The 21,283-nt window shown below is 43.3% G+C and overlaps 1 protein-coding gene across 1 annotated transcript in view; it reads left to right on the forward strand.

Moving 5' to 3' along the window:
* Positions 1-21,283, forward strand: part of LOC144785624 (acyl-CoA dehydrogenase family member 11-like) — a 164,308-nt gene that overhangs the window by 98,046 nt on the left and 44,979 nt on the right. Inside the window, exons 4-5 of the mRNA XM_078664432.1 lie at positions 11,703-11,820; positions 14,239-14,351. Of these exons, the coding sequence (XP_078520558.1) occupies positions 11,703-11,820; positions 14,239-14,351 (231 nt within the window). The remainder of the gene's footprint in view (positions 1-11,702; positions 11,821-14,238; positions 14,352-21,283) is intronic.

A 21,283-nucleotide genomic window follows, 5' to 3' on the forward strand; every position in this document is an offset into this window, starting at 1 on the left:
TATGGATGTATTACTTGTTTGCATACGCCTACAAATACGTTAGAATTTTAATATGTCGTCCACTCGGATGAGGAGTGGGTGTTATGTTTCATATAGGTATCCCAATATAGGCTCAAGTAGTCACCTAACCTTTCACCTATATTCTCCCCCACCATTACACTACATAACGGTTCTTAGGACTGATCTTTTATGTAGTAATGGTACTGCTTGCAGGACGTGGGGTTTTCCCTGAAAACTAGCCTCGTCCATTATGTATGAGGATTCTTGGAAACTCAGCAGGACTACTATCTACGGCATAATAACTATGTATAAGGGTCCTTTCTTCCATCATCCTAAATCCGAAATGACACAGGAAGGTAGAACCCCTGAGGGTACCACTTTGGGTATATAAACACCATATCTTGCTGAGGTAGACAGAGGAGAAAAGAACTTCCATGCTGAAACATTGACGTGAGACACTGCGGTTCCTGCACGCAGACACTCCAGCTCGCAGTGGTCTGACATCCCTTGTGGGGTGTTCATCTCAAGACCAAGATGGGGTCCCACAATCTCTTACTTCAGGAAATTGGGTTGATTTTATCCTAGAGAGATTCTTGGCTACACACCTACATACATGCTAGGTACACTTGGGTACATCTAGTTAGGGTTGCATCGAAGGAGTACATTTTTTACTGTCATGTATTTTTATACCTGCCTGTATTCATTGTGTTGGCACTGTGGTAGAAATATACCATCCTTTTACTCTGTTGGTGCTTATAATCCTCTATATCTGTTTCTATCTAATGGTTGTTTCAGCACACCTATTTTGCACTAGAAAGATGTTGGTTCAATAAATGCTTATTTAAAAATGTCAAACCAACAATTAATGGACAGAATGCAGAATAATGTCATAGATTCACCCCAGTCCAGAGATCTGGGCCTAACCCCATCGTTTTTTTTGCTCACCATACCATTCCAGTTTGGACCCAGCCATATGCAAATCAGTGTCGGCCCTATGCCCAGTGGGGACAGTCTAGCCTGAACTGCCAGGCCAGGTCCTCCCTGGACTGGAAACAAGCATCCTAGGACCGGTTATGAGGTTTCACCCCTCATCAGCCATGATAGCTTGACTCCAGTGGCATGGAGAGCACGGGACCCACGTCTGGACAAACCCGTCCCACTTAGGGTGACAATTACAAGTTTGGGCTGAACTGTCCCCATAAGGAACAGGGTCAAGACTGATTTGCTTATGGCTGGGTCCAAACTGAGGTGGTGTGGTGAGCAAAAGAATGATGGATTAAACCCAGATCCTTGTGACTAGGGGTGAATGTTTGCATTGTCCAGCATTCCGTCCATCGATTGTTTCTTATGCATATTGAAAAATGTCTCCACTGTTTATTCTGTGTATCTCTCTGAGACAAAGTGAGCATGAGTGACTGAGCAAAAAGTACTGTACTGTTTCCACGATCCCGGATGGGACAAAGTTGTCCTGTTCAATAGTTGCCAAGAACTATTCTCTCCTTGGTAAGAGGGGTTTCTAGTGGCACTGTGAGCTAGCTGGTATACAAGCAAACATACCCGGTGGGGGTGTCTGGAATCAGTCTGGACACCAATCCCACAGTCTATGTTGTCTAAACGTGCAGATCCTATATAGGTTTATAGGAACCACATAACACTAGTTCCCTGAACTTCTTGAGGCATTCCTTACAGATAGGGGACAATATGTGCAGATGGGACCATTCTCCTCTGAACAATTCAGGGTACCTTGCGGTGTGCCACAGGGCTCATTGCTGAGCCCTACTCTTTTAATTGTCTCTGTATCCAGCAATGTGAAAGAGACAGCAGAACTTTTTAACTCCTGTATGACCCAGATTAATGAATGGATGAAGAATAACTGCCTGAAGTTGAACTCGGGGAAAACAAAGGTCCTTCTTATGGGGAACAACACTTCCTTTTGGTCAGCGAGTTGGTGGCCGAACAAGATGGGATCCCTTCCATCACCTGTAAGAAAGATTAGGAATTTCGGGATCATCTTTGATGACAGACTAACCTTTAAAGACCAGGTTAATGCCCTAACTTCAGTAGTGTTTTTATCTTAAATATGATTAGAAAGATCCGCCTCTTCATTCTACTACACCTTCAAAAAGACAGTTGTTTCTGCTTTGGCTCTGTCCAAGTTGGACTATGAAAATGCACTATTTTTAAACATACAAAAAGGACTCCTGCAGAGACTTCAGGTACTTCAAAACGTAGCTGCACAATTGCTTCTGGGAATCCCCAAGCATCAATCTGTGTCCCAGGGCCTGGCCAAATTGCATTGGCTCCCAGTCGCCAAAAGGATTAAAGTTAAATTATTATGCCTAGCCCATGAAGAGTTGCACAAGGTTGGTCTAGACTATTTTAGGAATCCGTTTGTCTGGTATACTCCAGCTAAAAATGTACAATCTTCTGCTCACTAGCTTTTGGTGGTTCCCAGAACAAAGAGAGTACACGGGGGGCTTCATTGCAGGAACAGCAAAACTCTGGAAGATACTTCCCTTAAACTTTAACAGTTCCAACGTCATCTCCTTTAGAAAATCATTAAAAACCTGGCTCTTTGACAAAAAAGTGCAGTACACCTATATCTAGTATCATCTTTTGCAAAAAGCAGTGCTAAGACCACTCCGGGCACCCGAGTGCTATAAAAAACTAAAAATCAAATGAAATCATGCTATATTACTAATTTTAGTTAACCCTCAAAGGACAACACACTACACAAAGTGAATTGTTTGTTGTTACCTGCAGAAACTATTGGGGAGTCTATTGCATATTTAACATTCAATTTACCTACAGTGGCAAATTCTTTGGCAGTATTGTTGATGTTTAGTGGCTGGATCTCATCAGCATAAGACAACTTTACCCCTGTTAAGGAATCCAATCCTTGTCATGGTGGAGCAGAAACCTGTTAATTCACTTCAGAGGGTACTGAAGCTAAAAGAGCCAAGAGAGCAGCATACAGCACATGGTATGGGAGCTACAAAGCAGCATATAAAGTTAACTGCTATGTTAAGACCTGGGCATACAATTATTCGGATTCTGGAGAAGGCCAATTGCACAAAATGCTTCTTACTAATTCAATGCAAGCTTCCCACCTTGGTGGAACCGGTTCAGCATGTGAAGAAGTGCAAGGTTTCCTCCTTCCTGGAACAGGTGCAGCTTGTGCAAAGGGGCAAGTTTCTCTCCTTCGTGGAACACGGACAGCAAAAACTTCTCTCCCTGACATTGCAGCAACAGAACAGGCTTCCTACTGTCAAAGAACAGGTTGAGCTCAGGACGTATCTGTGAAACCTCCTCTCTCAAATAACAGGTACAGCACAGACTGCAGCAGCAGTGCAAACACCTGTGACTATTTGATGTGTACTGTTGGACTTGGCCCATTTTCCCCCTAACTTTTTTGCTTTTCACCCCCCTAGTTTAGGATGTCTCCCCCATGGTAAAGGAAGTTGTATAGGCCATGTGTGGTATGAGATGCCCTGTTCAATGTGTAATGTAATGCAATGGTGTGTGCAATTATTAACCCCCATAGTAAAAATGCACCCTGGTGAAATGTCGCATTTAAAATGGATGCCATGGCTATGTGTTGCGCCACCTGACTGCAGTGGGTTAGCAGTCTAGTTGTTTGGTACCCAGCCATCCCAGCATTTGGAGGGAAAGCCTGGCACCCAGGGTGCTCTACTCTTCCCCCTGAGCCAGTTTGAACCAGTTCCCCAGAGGATTCCAGAAGCTTCTGGCACTGCCTGGTAGGTGGGGTGAGGGGCATATAAATAAGGGGGCTGTGCCACCATGTGCTGAGACAGAGCAGGGACATGAGAGTGAGGGGACCTGCTGCCAGTGGAAACCGCCACTTGGGCCTGTGTGCTGGACCCTGCACCTAACTAACACCCCTCTGCTGTCCCCAGGGCTAGTAGAAGCCCCACTGCAGGAGTACCGGCTGCTGTACAGGAGGAGGGCCATGCTACAGTGGAGGATGGTTAAAGCCTACCGCCCTGTCTTGATGAGTCCCCACTGACTGCTGACCTGGCCCAGTAGTGCCCGCTGCTCTGCCACCTGGCGCCTGAAAGAAGGAGCGCCAGCCTAGGTTCCTGAGGCTGCTGGGACCTTGCGCCACCCGAGCGCTACATCTAAAAGCCCCTGAAGAGGAGAGCACTACATTGGGGCTGGACTGGACCCCCCTCAGGAGGTGAGGAGCGTTACCCTGGGGCCCCTGAGGCTGTTGATGGGACCTGGCGCCTCGTGGGCGCTGCATCAGAAGTGCCCGGGGAAGAGGAGTGTCTGCCCTCTGCAACGTTGGGCTGTAAAAGCGCTATACTGAGGGATCCTACAGCTGTGTGTTGAGAGGACTGTGCCCCCGAGGAGCTGTGCTGCAGAAGCGCTGCTTGGCCTAAAGGAACTGCTTGATTGTGAAGCCCTGCGGGAGCCTAACCCGCATTTTGGCACGCTTTTGGCCAATTGAAGCTGGCGGGTGCCTACCCCACATATTGCCGCGTTTTAATGCCCCCTTACGCGGGTGCCTACCCTGCTTGTGCGCTGCTTGGGCGTGCCTTAAAACTAAGCGGGTGCCTACCCCGCATATGGCCAAACTTTAATGCGGGCCGGAATCACTGCCGCGACCCAGGGATTCGCTATGGGCCGCCGCTCTGCCTGCGGCGACCCGGAAGAAGAGTAGAGGGAGCACCCGAAAGCCAGGCTGAGGCGCGCCGGGCTGGGGGTGTGGCCGCAGACCGAGAGGAAGCAACAGGAAGCAAGCAGCGGTGGTGCGGGGCTCCCGTGGTGATGAGGGAACCCCGTTTGGACCAAGGAGCCAGGCGGAGCCTACCCCATGCTCGCCCAGAGCCCCCGAAGACGCACACAGCCCCAGGGAAGCAGGAGCCTACCCTGCCGCCGCTCATGAAGCAGTGGCCGCAGCTGTCTGGTGAGGGCGGAGGGCGACCTGGAGGCACATTGTCGGTGCCTGCCCCCTCCACTGTGAAGTCCTGGCTGCCCAGAAGGTGTTACTGCCAGCGGGACTCCCAGGTGGAGACAGGGAAGCCCCGCGCCTGTCGCCAGCCCGCTGGAGAAGAGGAGTCATCTCGAGGAGCCCGGTGAGTGGGGTTCAACTGGTGGAGGGGGGGCAACAGAGCACATGACCTGTGCCCGCCCCCAGTGAGTATTGTAAGAGGACCGGAGTGGGCAGCTGCACCGTGAGGCATTTTTCTTTGAGCATCGGGTACCCGGAGGGGACCCCCAACTGGCCAGAACTCAGCGGGCCCCTAAATTTCTGATTGTAGGGTCCCAGGACACAGGGACTCCAAAGGTGGACCTACGACGTTGGGGCGCTTAGTGAGGTTTCCATTAGATGCCTGTTCTAGCCCCTAATGTGCTCTGTTGCCTATTGGTATGCCCCATGCAATTCGGCCTAATACTTGTGTCAGGTTGCTTCACCTGTAGGCCTACGGAAATGTAAAGTATGCCTATTGAAATGCTAGAGTGTGTAGGCCCATGGTGATTTGGGTTCGGGGTTAGTGCCCTACCTGGATCTAGGTGGCACTTCATGTGCAGACGTGTACTGTCCCATGCTCATTTGAATACGCCCCATGCTCATGATTTGTGGTGCCTGATGCCGACACTGATTACTAATGTCATGCTAGCGGTATATGTCCCTGTGGAAGGTGTTCATGCCAGGGAAGGTCTTTAGGCCCCGAGTCCTGCCTATACTATTGTGCCTAATGTTGAAGCCAATGGCCCCTTGAGTACACATCCTGATGTTCTAGGCCTATGGTGTACGTACCTGCATGAGGTTAGGCCCAAGGTGTTTAGGCCATGTTTAGGCGCACAGTGTTACCGGCCTAATGAGTTCATGCTAACTGAGAATGCCTTGTGTTTTTCTATTTCAGCATTGGAACTAATGGACTTACCTTTTTCTTTCTGTTTCCATTTACCCTGTAAATAATCCCCCTTGTATATATTGCCCTGGCGCCAGTTGGCGCAGTAAAGTGATTACTGTGTTTGCTTTTGCATATTGGAGACAATACAAAAGTTATTCTTTTTCACCAAAACGGGTGTTGTGTCTCTTTTTGTGGTGCGCCTGGTGAGTCGTCTGTGGGAGTTTGGCCTGCCCGCTCTGCACCATGCTACCCCCCGTAGAACTGGCTACCCCATTTCTAACATGTACGCTTGAGCAAAGTGTGTGGATTTGTAAGTACCTGGATGGTTGAACAAGTGAAATGGTCAGCTATGGATGGTTGAGTATAAACATTGTTATTTCAGCACCAAGATACCTCGAGATGAAGGTGTACTTACAAATACATATGTCATGTCATGTCCTGATATGTTATGGGTTGAGAGGTGAATGACTGTATTGATATATCAGTAAATGGATGGTGTATTGGATGGTGGTGTGAGTTTATTGACGGTTGGGTGAGTGATAGTCTAGATGGCTCGTGAATATATGTTGTGATGTATGCTGAAATTATGTGGGCAGATGCTAGATAGATGGATAATGTATTTGAAAGGAAAATGTCTATGGATTGATGGGTATTTTAAAAAATCTTTTTATTTAAATTTTAAGTACATAAACAGAAATGTACACATCTGCATCATTGTGTTGTTCACCAGTCGTGCATTACAAGTCATTTAGGAGCACAAATCTGGAAGAGGTAGTAATCTCTCAATAGTCTATTCAAGCCTTGCATGCCCTTTACCCTCTTATATCCTCTCCTGCGCCCCTCCTCTCACCCTCTCCACAACACCTCCCTCGATCGGACAATACGTTGGATGGTACATATGCCTGCCCAATCGCCAGTGGCATCCCACTTCCCCTTCCCCATTTAAGTTGTCTTGCTCCTTCCCACTCAGATTTCACAGCTCCCACATCAGGAGGCTGATGGTGGATGATTTAGCAGATACATTCATAAGGGGTCCCTTATGATGGGTATTTGCACAAGGGTAAGTGAGGGTCAGTTTCTGTGTATGAGTGGTTTAAAGGTCACTTTGTGAATGTGGCTTTTGTGTATGCCTAAGGTTTATGTATGTGTGTGTGTGTGTGTGTTTGCGTGTGTGTGTGTGTGTGTTTGTGTGTGTGATGCTACTGCATCTGGAACTGCTCACCGTGTGCTCACATTGACAGTAAAATGACTTTAAAGGGTCTGTGAATCTACCTGCTGGACAATATAGCACTATAAATGTCTGTGATGGGTAAGCACTATTACAGACCCTCATCAAGAATCCTGTATTCTGCAGCACGCATTGGAAGAGGAAAATGCCTTTAATGATTGGTTTTGTGCAGGAAGGGACACCTTGCACAAAAACAATCATCCGCTCAGTGTAGGCACCCTTGCGAAATGACGCAATTGTGTCTGCGTACTGCTGCTGTTGTGTGCCAGGCTGGGGAGAAGGACAGGAATGTGCCGTATTTTACATTCCTGCCCATTTAGTTTGATACACGTCAGTGCAGCAGGAAGGCTTGGTGTGCTGCAGTGCATCAAACATTTGTAAATGAGGCCTACAGTATTTAGGCCTTTTGTGACATCAAATCATAGTGAGGTGGAGAAAATAGTGGAGTATCACCACATTCAATTCTTGGTCTGTCTATGCCAATAAACAGTAATAGAAATAGGATAAACCTAATCATGGGCAGTAACATGGTTCCAGATGCATGGTGTTGTGGTGGTGTCTTGCAATGGCTGTCTATTGCCTGACCCATGTCTTACTCAACACACAATAATTCTCACACTCAGAGGGATTTTTACTCAAAGGGTCACAAATCTGGTCACCCCTTGCAAACTACCAGGTAATAGATGGCAAATGTGAGCATGAGGTGTTTGTGTATAGGGAGATGTAGAGGTTCTAGGGTGTAACTGGTGGCACAGGTATGGGAGTATACGTAGGGATAGAGATACTAAAGTAGAAGTAGCCGTAAATGTAAAATGATATTGGCTGGTGTATAGCTCTTATGGTATAAGCAGTGGTATAGGTTCTATGGTAACGTAGAGGTACTAGGTTTAGGCAGCTTACAGGCATGGAGCATACGTATGTATAGAGGGATTAGAACATATGTAGATGAAAATATACTACGTTATATGTAAGGACAGTGGTACGACGGGTATAGAGAAGGCAGAGGTGTTTTGTTATTGTGAGCAATAGCCTTCATCGGGTATATGTCAATATAGGTGTACAAATGGATAGCTTGGAATAAAGGTACCTCTGTATACCTAGAGGTAGCAATACTAGGGTAAAAATAGGGGTGTAAGTACTTCAGAATAGGCATTGGAATTGGTACAAGGGTAATGCGGGTAAGTATACTAGGCAACAGGCAGAAGTCAAGGACAGAGGTACAGATAAAAGCATAGTTTTGAGGGAAAGTGAGGGAATTGACCAGGGTACCAGACTAGTGGCAAAGACTGAAATTAAGAAATCCAGTAGAAAGAAATCCCGGAATGATGATAGCCAGGGAGGTGAAGGGGAGCCTAGAAAAAATACAGATGGCAGCTCGTCTTTTTCGACCTAAACAACACGTTCCAGGACTGAATTAATATTTTGGGAATTAAGTTGGAGACCGCTTCACCAGAAAAAGTTTTTTATCTTCAGAATCACTGAACCTACCATAAGCAGGAGTAGGCCCACACACCTGCTCAGTGCCAGGATATTCTCGCGACTGATAGTGTGCTTTGCAAATACACATAATATAACTCGATTCCGTGGTCCCCTGATAAAGCAAATGTTGATTTCATTTGTAGATTTGGTGTTTGTGGCTGTTGTTGGGGAATAAAACAAGAACTTCATGCATTGTTTCGACTTTGCTTGGCTACCATATTTAATTTAGCTGTTTGTTTCCATTTCCCCCTTGCAGACAATTTGTCTCATAAAATGGATGAAAGAGAGCATTGAGATCAATTGCTTTTTACATGGGTCCCGAACCTCCATTGATATTCATTCATATACCATAATTTAGCTCAACACATGGCTGTCTGCAAAATGGTTGCAGTGAATACAAAGATTGGGACCTCATGTGCAAAGGAAGTTTATGGCCACAAGGGTCAAATTGGAGCCTTCGCGACCTAAAATTGGAATTTTTAAATATACAAAACCCAAATTGCGATTCGGTAACACTCCATGCTAATTTGAGTTAGCAAGTAAATACCAAATCAGTATTTGAAAGCGGTGTGGAAAGGGCGTCTCTTCCAAATGGTGATTCCTTAAGCTATGATGTGTTGCGACTGAAATCTTGTTGCAAAACAGTAATATTTTACCAAGTCAAAATAGGTGGTAACTAATTGCGGACGAGAAGGGGTCCCCAGTGCACCCCTTCCCCTTTGTGAATGTGCATAAAAACATTTTAGGAGCAGGCAGTAATCCCTGGGGCCATTGTCTGCTACTAATAAAATGATAGTAAAATCTTACATTTTGTTAAACATATCCTGTTTTCCTTGTAGAAAAATGGGGGGAACTTAAAAAAAAATCTTTTTGAAAAAAGCTGCTTATTTAAAAGCAGTTACCAACGTGGTCTGCTGACCCATGCAGGTCACCATGTCCGTTGCGCTAGCTAATTGTGGTGGGTTGCAAATTACCTTAATGAGGTAGGTCATACTGCCACACACTGCGATTCAGTATTTTGTGAACCAACCAATACATAGCGTGGTTCTCAAAATATCAATGCTTTCGGTAGAAGATGGTGCTCAGACTGTGACTACTTTTTCCGAATCCATTATAATACATTCCAAATAAGAAACCACAAACTGCAAATCAGTATCTTGGAATATTCATATATGAGGTCCTTGGTTTCTATCATCTCCAAGCAAATAAAACAGCATATGTCAAATTAATATTATAGGGCCACATGCATCAAAATTGGAAATTGCAATGACCTAATTGTGATTTTCTGCAAATCGCAATTAGGTAATCGCAATTCCCAATGCCTAGACTCCAAGAGTTTCAGATACCGATTCCTAGGGGGTCACAAATCGACATACCTCATTAATATTAATGAGGTAGATCACAATTTGCGACCCATTAGGAGTCGGTATATGAAACATTTGGTGATGTTGGCCTGCTGGGTCAGCAGACCACCATGTTTGCTTTAAAATACAGCAATCTTTTTTTTTAAATGCAGCTCATTTTTCTTAAAGGAAAACAGGTTGCATTTAAAAAATAAAAAAATAAAAAGTGTTCTTTTAATTTTTTAGGAGCAGGCAGTGGTCCACTGCCTACTCTTAAAAAGTTTTTACAACCATTCCCAAAGGGGACAGGGTCCGTGGGGATCCCTTCCCATTAGCGAATGGGTTACCACCTACTTGAAGTAGGTGGTAAAATGCAAATGTTTTGCGACTGCATTCACGGTCACAAAACATTCATACATATCATTAGGATTCGCTATTTGGAAGGGAAGCCCTAAACACGCCCCTTCCAAATACCGTATCGCAAACCCTTTCGTGATTCGGTAACACCATATCAAATCACAAAATGGGTTTTAAAACATGTAAAAATACTTTTTTGCGTTCGCCCCATTTGCAAACTCAAATTTGGTTGGTAGATGTGGCCCATAGTACAGAAAACTAAACTCCATTCCTGAAGCTTCATTCTATTTTTTTCTTGTCACACAACCAATCACTATGCAATTGAACTTGCTAAGCTACAATTCATTTTAAAGTTTACCTCTACGAGGATTTAGTGTGAAACAAATACATTTAGTAAGATGAGAATAATACTTCTGGACCTAAACAACCAGCACGATACAACATAATCAAATACAGTGTAAATGCAGCCTGTTTAATACACAGTGGACAACAACTGATTCTATATATTTTTTTATTTAAATTTTCTTTTTATTATAATTAAAGAATCTAAAAAATCTAAAAATTGTCTGGCAATTACACTTATCAAATTTTGTTGCCTAATACACATTTTAATACTGTGTTTCAATTGTATTACTTATTTTCACCGTTTTTAAAGTTCAAGAGTAACTTTCTGAATTCATTAATTCAAATAGCACATTTACAATGTAAAAACAACATTCAGTGATGACATGGCTTTGAATTCTGGTAAATCCTACGCGAGTTTCGGCTATCAGCCTTCATCAGGAAGCCATGAATATAGTTCAATCAGAGGCTAATCAGGCTGCAAATAACCAAAATTCTATATCAGTGCTGTACAACGGTCCTATATACATAAAATAGCCTCTATTACAACATGAGGTCAATAACAATCATTACAACCAACTTACATTAAAAACTACTAGTCGTTACACATTCATTATAATAGCCTAACCAAATAACCCGAATGGGTTTGTGACAATTAATCTAGATCAACCAAAAACCATCACCAAGTGAACATTTAATTACAAATTCGAGGAATGAAGCCTCTAAAACATATCTAACTTCCTTCCAAAATAGAAAGAAATCAAGAACAAGAATTAATACAAAAGACTACAAAAGACTACGACTAGTGTAATATATACAATTTAAACTAAGAAAAACCTAGGAATATTAGTTGGGGGTACCTCTTTTCTTTACAAACATTGCCTCTACGAGGATTTGACATGTACAAAACCTATATTAATTTATTTTGTTTCCTTATCACATCAGAATGACGTCTCTCTTTCTATGTTGTAATTCTGTTCTATATATCTACGTAGACGGCTGTTGATGAACAAACAACATTTATCCGGTGGTGCATTACTAGTGTGAACCTATTGTTTCTTTCTATTTTAGGCACGTGTCATGGCCGTCCTTGACTGGGAATGTTCATCAATTGGGCCCCCTTTGGCAGATTTGGCTTACTTTTCTGTGCCTTCTGCTATTAATCCCCAAACAAACGCTGATGGTTATAGTAAGTGCATCTGTGAGCACCAGGTGGAAGTTGTGAAACTTTTTTTCCTTCTGTGAAATGACTTGCTATTCATAGCAGTTATGTTTTAGATGATTAACAATTGCATTTATTGACTCTAATAAATTGCCATCTAATACAAGAAGATTGTAAATGAAACCGTGATGATTTTCCCTACAAATCAACTGTAAGGCTTTTCTCACTACTATGAATGTATCTGGAAGCAATTAGACTTAGATTCAAAATGTGAAGATAACAAGCCTCTTGTATCAAGGCAGGTACAATTCCACCACAAGATTGAGCTTGGATATTATTCTGTAGATAAAGAATGACAGATCCTTCAAATATCAAACTACTTAATTTGAAGGGTACACCTGGGCTTTAGAAAGTTCATGTTTCTTGTTTCAGAAAGGTCATTCAATTACATACCACATGTTCAGTGGTATGATGCCATGAATCCTATATTCACAAGATTATGCATTCAAACAAGGGATGTGTCGCTCAAAGCAGCCTGTAGACACCAGTCCTCTCAATGCAATTTAATGTACCTTTATGTAATTCTTGGTCCAATCTGAATGTTTTTCATGTATACCCGATCAGCTGGCCCATTTTGGACGTAGTATAATTAAAAAGGAGGGAAGGAAAAGCAATGGTCCATTCGGCTTCCAGATGAAGATTCATATAATCAAAAGAGGGTGGAGAATGGACCACTTGTCCTGCGTACCAGGGTCATGTTTTTCGTTCTGTAAAAACCCTCATTCACGTACATAAGATAGGGGCGGTTCTTCGCCTTTGTTTAACGTGACAGCATCATCATCGGGTTTATTCTGAGAATTTGCTGGCCTCCACCCGGAGGAAGACCAACTGGTGTTACAGTAGGGTGAAGGGAGGAAAGGTGCCCTTGTGAAGGCAGTTTAAAATTACCTACGCCACCTTGTCGGTAGATAATTTAATTAATCAGGTGGTGTGAGAAAGTAAAAATAGAGGTGCGTGCGTGCGTAGATAAAGTTAACAATCTACCGCACTGATGGTGGTCAAGCCTAGTGTTTCATCCAGAGGCTTTCTTCAGGACCGGTGGATTCGTAGTGGCGCGTTGTGGCGACTACTATGGGTGGTTAACTTACCACTCAATTTTTTTTAGAGTCAGGTCAGTTGTACCTCTGACTGGAAATAAAAGAAAGAAAGTTGCAATTGTATACTTTCTTTTTTTGAACAATAAAACCTCGTGTTGATGATGCTCATGTAGGCTATTGGCCTATAGTATTGACAGACCAGTCGGTGTATTCCTAAAACTGTGATTGTATGCGAGGAAATACGTTTTTGGATTGAGACTCCCATTATAATAATATGTGTGATGTAGGCACTAAGGTTAAAAGACACGTCATTCGCTGTTATGGCGGCATTAGTATGTGTGTATGTTGGTAAAAACTTGAGAATAAGACATAGTTCGAGTTAGATGTGCATGGTTCTCATATGCGTGACAAATATGTATGTATGCGTATTGTTAAGGGCTTCATTAAGAAAGTATGGTCGCTATACCTGTCTATTCAGTATTCAAACTGTGTGTATCATGCTGCGCCTGTTTTTCGCTGTCATGATCGAAGTAAAAGAGCGTGTGTGTTTTATGGCCCATGCGCTCCCTCAATTTGACCTTTTGCTTGTCATTTTGGCTGTATACATGCTCTTTTGGATCTTTCTTTAGAATACAAAGTTGGAAAAACTTTACTCACAGCTAGTATGTTCATGGGGAGTGTGCACCACAAATTGCTATTACACAGAAAAAACAAAATGGGATTTTGCATGCTCGTCTGTACCTTGAGCCAAGTGGGCCAAATGCTATCTTATTATTTGGTACCTTACTATCTAATACACATTCTGAGGCTGCTGGGAAAATAATCTGTTCAAAATCAATCAATGCAAAATGAGGCTTGCACCAGCATGGACCTCTTTCACAAAACGTCCTTTTTTTTACTTACATTAGCAAAAAATGCAGTTATACATTCTATATAGTGATGCACAGCTAGTCCACTTACTCGTGTATAAAGGTACACACTTACCTGTTGTAATTTTCTGCAGTATACGATCAGAAAATCTAGCCCTACATATCATGCTACAAAAATATTGTAACAAGAATATTGACAACAAAAATATCATGAAGGTAAGCATGTATGGTTACGTATAGATTTTCTATACTTTACTCCACATCTGTAAATGTGGAATAAGGAATAGTAATCTACACTAACCTATATGTAGTTAGTAGCTTGATATTCATGTTGCAATAAGTCTGTAGCATTCAAATGTACACAGCTAGATCCGATCCTTTTGTGAATGGACCCGTCTTTTCATTTTGCAACCACTTTCAAGGTTGTATATGTTTGTCATTAACTTACTATGTTTATTTCTTTTTCACTTGCATTCCAGAACTTGAAGATTTGTTTTCAGTATATTATTGCGGCAGAAATGTTCCTCCGCTCTTAAATGACTGGAACTTCTTTCTTGCACTAGCCTTCTTCAGGATCGCTGCAAATTGCCAGGTAAAGGTCTGATTAATGCATCATGTCATCTTATTTTCCGTCATTTGATTGGCTCATGCATGATACTTTAAATACAACTGAACAAGCAGGTTGTGACTATAACATTGGGGTTAATTCCAATTAAACTCTCATATGCACCCAAAATGGGATTGCGAGTTCGATGAAAAATGCCCCATGCTTTTCAGCAAGTAGAATCTGCTCTAAATAGTAGAGGCAGAATGCGCAAATGTCGATTTGCATACCCAGAATTGCTAAACTCATGCACAGTTTGTGAATAGTTATGTATTCCATCCTGTCTAGCTCAGAATTGAGTGCAGATTGAACAACAACTAATTGTATCATGCCCCATGCTAATGGGAAATGGGAGGTGTGCAGTTTGCACATTGATGTTTGCACCACTATTGTGTTTGGGCCATTTGTTCATTAGGGAATTATATTTATTATTCTGTCGATGAATTTATATTTTGTAAACAATTGTTGAATGTTCTTGAATCGGGAATAGGAAAACACAGAGTATATTTTTAGTTCAATTATTAATGCTGTAACAAGTGCTGAGTAGAGTTTCTTTTAAGTAGTGTGTGCTGAAATTGATTTCGTCAACTCAAAATTTGGTTCTCCCCTCAAAATCAAAGTGCCAATGTTTCTATTTGCCAATATCTTATTTGTTTAAAAACATTTAGGAAAAACATGAATTGATTTGACAACTTCAGCTACTTTTATAGTTTTTAAAAAGTTGGAATTTCTTGTCATGCAATTCTGCAAGTTATTTAGAAAATGTTAGTAAAACATTTAAACAAGTATTTTAGGAGTTTCAAAAGTTGCAAATATCAGCTATACAATAAAAATAAATCATTTTTGTTAAAATCCCCAAAGCGTGCATCCATTCCTGCTAGAACTCACAAGGACATCTAAGAGACGATCCCAATTATATGTTTCAATCATTTCTTGTTACGAATGTGGGAATGTGGAGAAGCGTGGCTCAGTGGTTAGAGGCGGCAGACCCGGAAGCTAAGATCGGCCGTGGACTAGGGTTCGATTCCCCGCCTCGGCGGGTCTTGGGCTAAAAAATTCCACGGACTCGACAATTCTCGCTCCGGTGCCTACTCGACTCACGGGGTCACACTCTGCGACTCTGGGCAATAGCTTGCTTAATCTCCACTGCGGCCCCTCGCGGCGGGATGCCTGGCTTTCACCTTGTGGATACCCTTCCGGGGTATCTCACAGGGGAATACCAGGACGGGTTCCCTAAGCAAGCGCTTAGATACCGGGTCGGTGATTTGCGCTATATAAATACATGTACATTTACATTTACGAATTAAAATATAGGGTAAATACTTCAAAAATAAGTATTAACTCATCCAGAAAAAGCTGCCCTCAACTTAAAACAAGCATTTACAATGCAATGGTCTCGGCATTGTTAAAGTTAGAGCTATTGGCATTGGTCATGACATTTTTATTTATGTTTTTGTCTTTAAAGCATATAAATAAATGGCATTGTCATTTACAATGCCAATAGCTTAATCTCTGGCAAATACGAGACCTATTGCATTTGCACCCACACAAATTAACAGCTTCAAAACGAATCACATAGAAAACACATCACACACACACATATCACACACATCACACACACACACACATCACACACACATATCACACACACATATCACACACACACACCCATATCACACACACACACACCCATATCACACACACACACATCACACACACACACACACACACACACATACATATCACACACACACATATCACACACACACATCACACACACACACACACACACACACACTCTCTCTCTTTCCTAAAGTTTTGTAAACACAAAGCTTTGGTCATGAAAGATTGTCCTCTCCAGAGACGAATAAAGGAAACAGAAAGAAAACAAACGTGGAGATGGTGGAAGATAAGGCAGAGGACGCAGCCAGTGAGAAGACGCAAGCCATGGAAAGCATGCATAAGCTGCCAGACTGGGGTGGATAACAGAGACCGAGGCGAGAACAGAGCTGTGACATTTGCTCGCCCGCCCTGTAAACAAGCCTTCTTCACACTGCCAGATATTTCCATCTCCATTGATTGCAATGAAATGACCCCCAAAAACACTCGCTCTCACCCTGCTTCAGAAGAATGGCAAATCAAACCGGCTATTATACCCAAACAGTTTTCTTTCGAAATATCGATGTCTCCACTTGTGCAGCTGGGAAAGGGGGATGAACCTAGTTTTGATTTTCAAGTGAAAATAAACACACTCAAAAAACAATGCTTATCTCCCGGGTGGACCAGGTCAACCATTTTAAGAGTATTGTAGCGGGGTGGCCACAAGTGCGCTTTCGCCCGTTATTTCAGGTAACTCTGTAAGCCATCTGGTGGTGTCTAATTATGCCTCACTGGGGCGTTAAATCGCTTGTTATTTCATTATAGCTGTGTGAAGAAAAAAAGGTTGCACGGAAAGCAGTAAAGAAAAAAAAAGAAACTTGCTCACATTGATTTAAAAATGTACGCACCCACCGGAAGTCAGGCAATGTCGCCTGTGACGGGGGCGGGGCCGCGTCAGGACCGGAAGAGGAGGCATGCGTATCGCGGCCCGGGGCTCCTGTGAGCAGTGGAGAACCCCGGGCCCGCCAGCAGGAGGTTAGGCGACTGTTGCGGGGCTCCCTTGACCAAGAGGGAGCCCCGTGAAAGGAGCTGGCAAGAGCTGCAGCGGCGGAGTCCCCCGAGATTGCCCCGGTAAGTTAGAAAGGGCTGGGGGGTGCGGTGTGCGGTGTGCGGTGTGTGGGGTGCGGGGGGGGCGAGGGGGGCAGCACTCGTGTGTCTGTGTGCGTGCGCGTGTGTATGTGTGTGGGGGAGGCTGTATGTGCGTGCGTGCATGCATGGGCGCTTCTGTGTGTGTGTGTGAGAGAATGCAGCGAGCGTTCGCGTGCGCGTGCTCGTTTGAAATCGCCTCCAAGGCGATGCGCGCGGCCAGGAGTGTCTCCTGGAAAGGAGACACGGCCACAATAGGTTGTCGGCGGACACGCGCTTCCGCGCGTTCAGCCGAGACCTAAAAATGGAATCTAAACCTATAACTGAATAAAGATTTCCCCACAGTTAATTTTACTTCTCTGAAAATCAGCTGCTAAATATCAGACTGTGAGGGGAGAGGATGTGAAACAAACAAAATAATCTGCAAAGATACTATGTAATACCTTTGAACTTCTGAAACTGCCCCAACTCTGCTGCCCCCTTTTAGCAAGAGCACCCTCTATATGTCCCTATATAGGCCAATAAACCTCACCCCTGGGCCCTGTAATTCACTCCAGATAAAGCGCTGAGGCTACCTGTGTAAAGAGTAACCCAGCTGTCAAGTGGACTCCCTACAAAATAACTTTGGCTGAGTTGACATGTGAAAATGATTACTACTTCCTCAGATGTTGTAAATTGAGCCTCACTGGAATCCTAAACATGCTTTTGGTCCATGATCCACCCACTTCTTTTCAATTGCCATCAGCACTTTTGTTCTCAACAGGATATCTGGTCTCAGGTCTGGAAAGGACAGAAGCCTGTACTCCCTCATCACTACTGATTTCCACTGAATCAATGCATTAATCACCTGTACTGTCCAGTTCACAGCTTGTAACATCACCAATACCATCCCACTATTTCCTGAAGTATTCTAAGAGGGTGACCTTGTGTCCCTGCTCAGCTTATCCCAAAGCTTTTAATTTCCTTTTTCTAATCTCAGGCGGGAGAGACTCGGGAAGGATTGGAAATGGCACCAGTTATACTGAGATGAGTGGCCGTAGTCATTGTCCAGGAGTTGATATTTCAACCAACTTTAATGTGGTGTCAACTGTACTGAAGTGAGAGTCCATCTCATCGCAAGCACATGATTATCTAAGGTCTGAATGCCTGCACTGTTCAGTGCATCAATGGAGTGGAGCAATATCTTTTCCCCAGCAGACACTGCTGTTCTTTCATAAGGGTCCTTTGGTGGATCTCTCAGACTGGACTTGGTAACTGTTGTGTGTGCATGGAAAGTCCTTTTTACTCCTCAACCTTTCAGACATGGGGGTTTACTGTACTTAAAAGCTCAAATCCCAGAGCCTGCATTTTGAGGACCTGTTGAGCCCTCTCCAAAATGCAGCAGTGATGGCTAAATCATGTTGACGGGGGTCTGCGTACAGGGTAGGCAGACCAGAGCTGGGTTTAAAAGAGTATCCCAAATGGACACTACAACATGGGACCATGGCTGCACACCATGAAATAGAAGTTGCATTTTTTAACAGGATGCTGCACGTGAGTATCTAAATTCGTTAGCAAAATTGTTTGACATGGCTATAGTTTAACTGTGATGCCCATAGTGTCATATGCCATTCACTGCCACTTCTGTGTTTATTGTGTGCCCTGTGCTCCTCAGTCCAAGCAATCCTCTAACTCAGAGCCCGGGCACACCATATGCACAGTCATGCTCATTGTGTAGGGTACAGATCTGCATCCAGGCCAGGGAAGGCCAAAGGGGTTGCTTCAGGTTTCTCCTCCAAAGATGAGACCCCCACTTCAATCCAAAACCGAGCTCTGATTTTCCCTGCTATATCTGCATCAGATCTTTGGCACCTGAGGAAGTGCTAATATTGTAAACCAGGGGCTCAGTTTTCAGGGCTGAGATTTAAAACCATCTTGGTACCAGGAAAATCCTGTCTCCAATTTAAAACACTCAGATTTTATATTATAAATTCCTCCTTTAATCATAACTCATCTTAAGGAAATACTTTATATTCCACAAGTCCAGAAGGGCTGATAGAAAAGGATTCAGGATAGGAGCGGAACATCAAGAAAAATCTTCATAGATTAGATATGGAAATCTCCTATCTCCACTCTAAGCTCCACATGCAACCAAAGTAGACAAACTTCAGACCACCAAATTCATAATAGCTCACTTAAATAATCCTCCATGACAGTCATGTACATCTTGGTCTCAGCGTGTCTCACCCGGAATCTTCTGCTGTCTTGTATATACTACTGATGCTGTGTGTCCCCCAGCCACAAATTATACATGCTTACCTCCATCTGTGAAGATATTCATCTGTCCATCACGACAGGTCCCTACTTAGCTGAAAAGGCCTTTTTTCCCAGATGTTTAGGGAAAGACACATAATTTTTGGAAAAAGATATTCCACCCTTCTACTTTGTCAGGCTTTTTCTGTTGGTATGTATACCTTCAAATGCACATGTCCACTTTAGGATCTTGTCCATCATCTCTTGCAACTCCTATGCAATCCTAGACCCAAGCTTACTTCAGAATTGCTGCTAGCACCATAATTTTGTAATCACCTTGGTTCTTGGGGACCTAAACCCACAAAAGATTGGGGAGAGGGTTGTGCACATGTCCATGGCTGGAGTGCAGATCTTTCCTGTTCTAGGATAGATAAAGAATGAGATGAGTGTGTAAATGTCAACAACTATCCATGTTTGTGAGCATTCACAAACTTCCCAAACTAACCATTTATTTTGGAATACCCATTTTCCCACTCCTTGAGTACAAAATATTCCCACAAGCGTAAATATGTTTTTGCCTGTTAGCATTCCCTTTATGAATTCCTGCCGGAATAAAACAGGAAATTTCAGTCATGAACTTATGTTTATGACTAATTTAGCATTTCTGGATAGGGCCCTAAATCATCATCATACTGAAGCTTTTGAGAGTAACCTGTGAGTTAAAATATGTGTGAATGTGAGCAATTAGCAATAGCACAGGGTTCAACATACAAACTGAGCAATAAAGAAAATGGACATGCCAAGTGGTCCATCAGAAAATTTCTATAAATGTATTGTAAAAAGAAATACTTTGTTGCCTAAAAAACTGTCATAATATATGGTTGAATGCCCTTTCTTTGTTGATACAGGCATAACCAGTTGTGCTGAACATGGAGTGAGTTTGAATGTGTGACTGAGCCTTAAACAAAAACTTGTTGGTCACTGTGTACTAATTCATGTAATCGCAGTAAGCTGAGCGGCAATAATGTATTGAAAGGCCTGTGAATTAATATTGATATTTGAAGAGGAAAGGGATGGTATGGTTCTTGCTTTGCCTGATTCTTAACTTGTTTTAAAACACATTGAATGTTAAAGTGGAAATGTACCCTACCTGCCTGTGAATATCTGGTATCCTGATTTGTTTTAATTGTGCCCCTAGCCTCACACTAATCCTGTCTGTGCACAAAGGCTTAGACCTGTCCCTTGACATGCGTGAGGTCCTAAGACTTGGGGGGTGGGAATGTGGGGGGTGCACCAAGCATTCCTTTGTTTAGCTGACTGTGGACTATCATCCCTGCCATGGGTTTAGCATGTAGAGTGGTGGTGGCAGAACATCATGATTTCTGAATCAGTAGATGCGACCAGACCTGGAGTAGACGCCCGCTGACACATTCATTTGAAGTTCAGTTGCTGTGTGCTAACCCAAATCTGAGTGCTAACATCCCAAGTATATGTTATGCTTGTGTATGTACGTGTTTAATTCCTGTGTGGTACATTGTGCGTATGAGTGAACCTGAGTTACAGAGGTCTGTGGGTTCCATTTTGGAAGCCACTCTGCACCAACTCAAGGTGAGGTTGTTTTCCCAGACAGTGGAATTGGGACGCATTTACATTGTTGCCCGTCTTCCGTTGTATTGAGTTTTCTATTTGTAGTTAAGTACTATTCTTTAACCAAGTTGCATCTTTTACAATCTGTTATTGCCCTCCTGGGTGAATATTGAGTTCTGAGCTTGAAGCTCCTCCACACTGCCCCTGGAAATCCTGTGATTCCTCACCACCACTACCACTGAGAGTAAACTGCTGGAGGGGTTGCACCTGGCCCTGTCTGCAGGGCCATAGTATGGCAGGTTCCTGGGACATCAGAAGTAGACGACCCCAGCATGCAGCATGAACGTACATTCACC

The sequence above is a fragment of the Lissotriton helveticus genome, chromosome 10 (assembly GCF_964261635.1).
Source record: "Lissotriton helveticus chromosome 10, aLisHel1.1, whole genome shotgun sequence".
In the NCBI taxonomy this organism is placed as follows: Eukaryota; Metazoa; Chordata; class Amphibia; order Caudata; family Salamandridae; genus Lissotriton; species Lissotriton helveticus.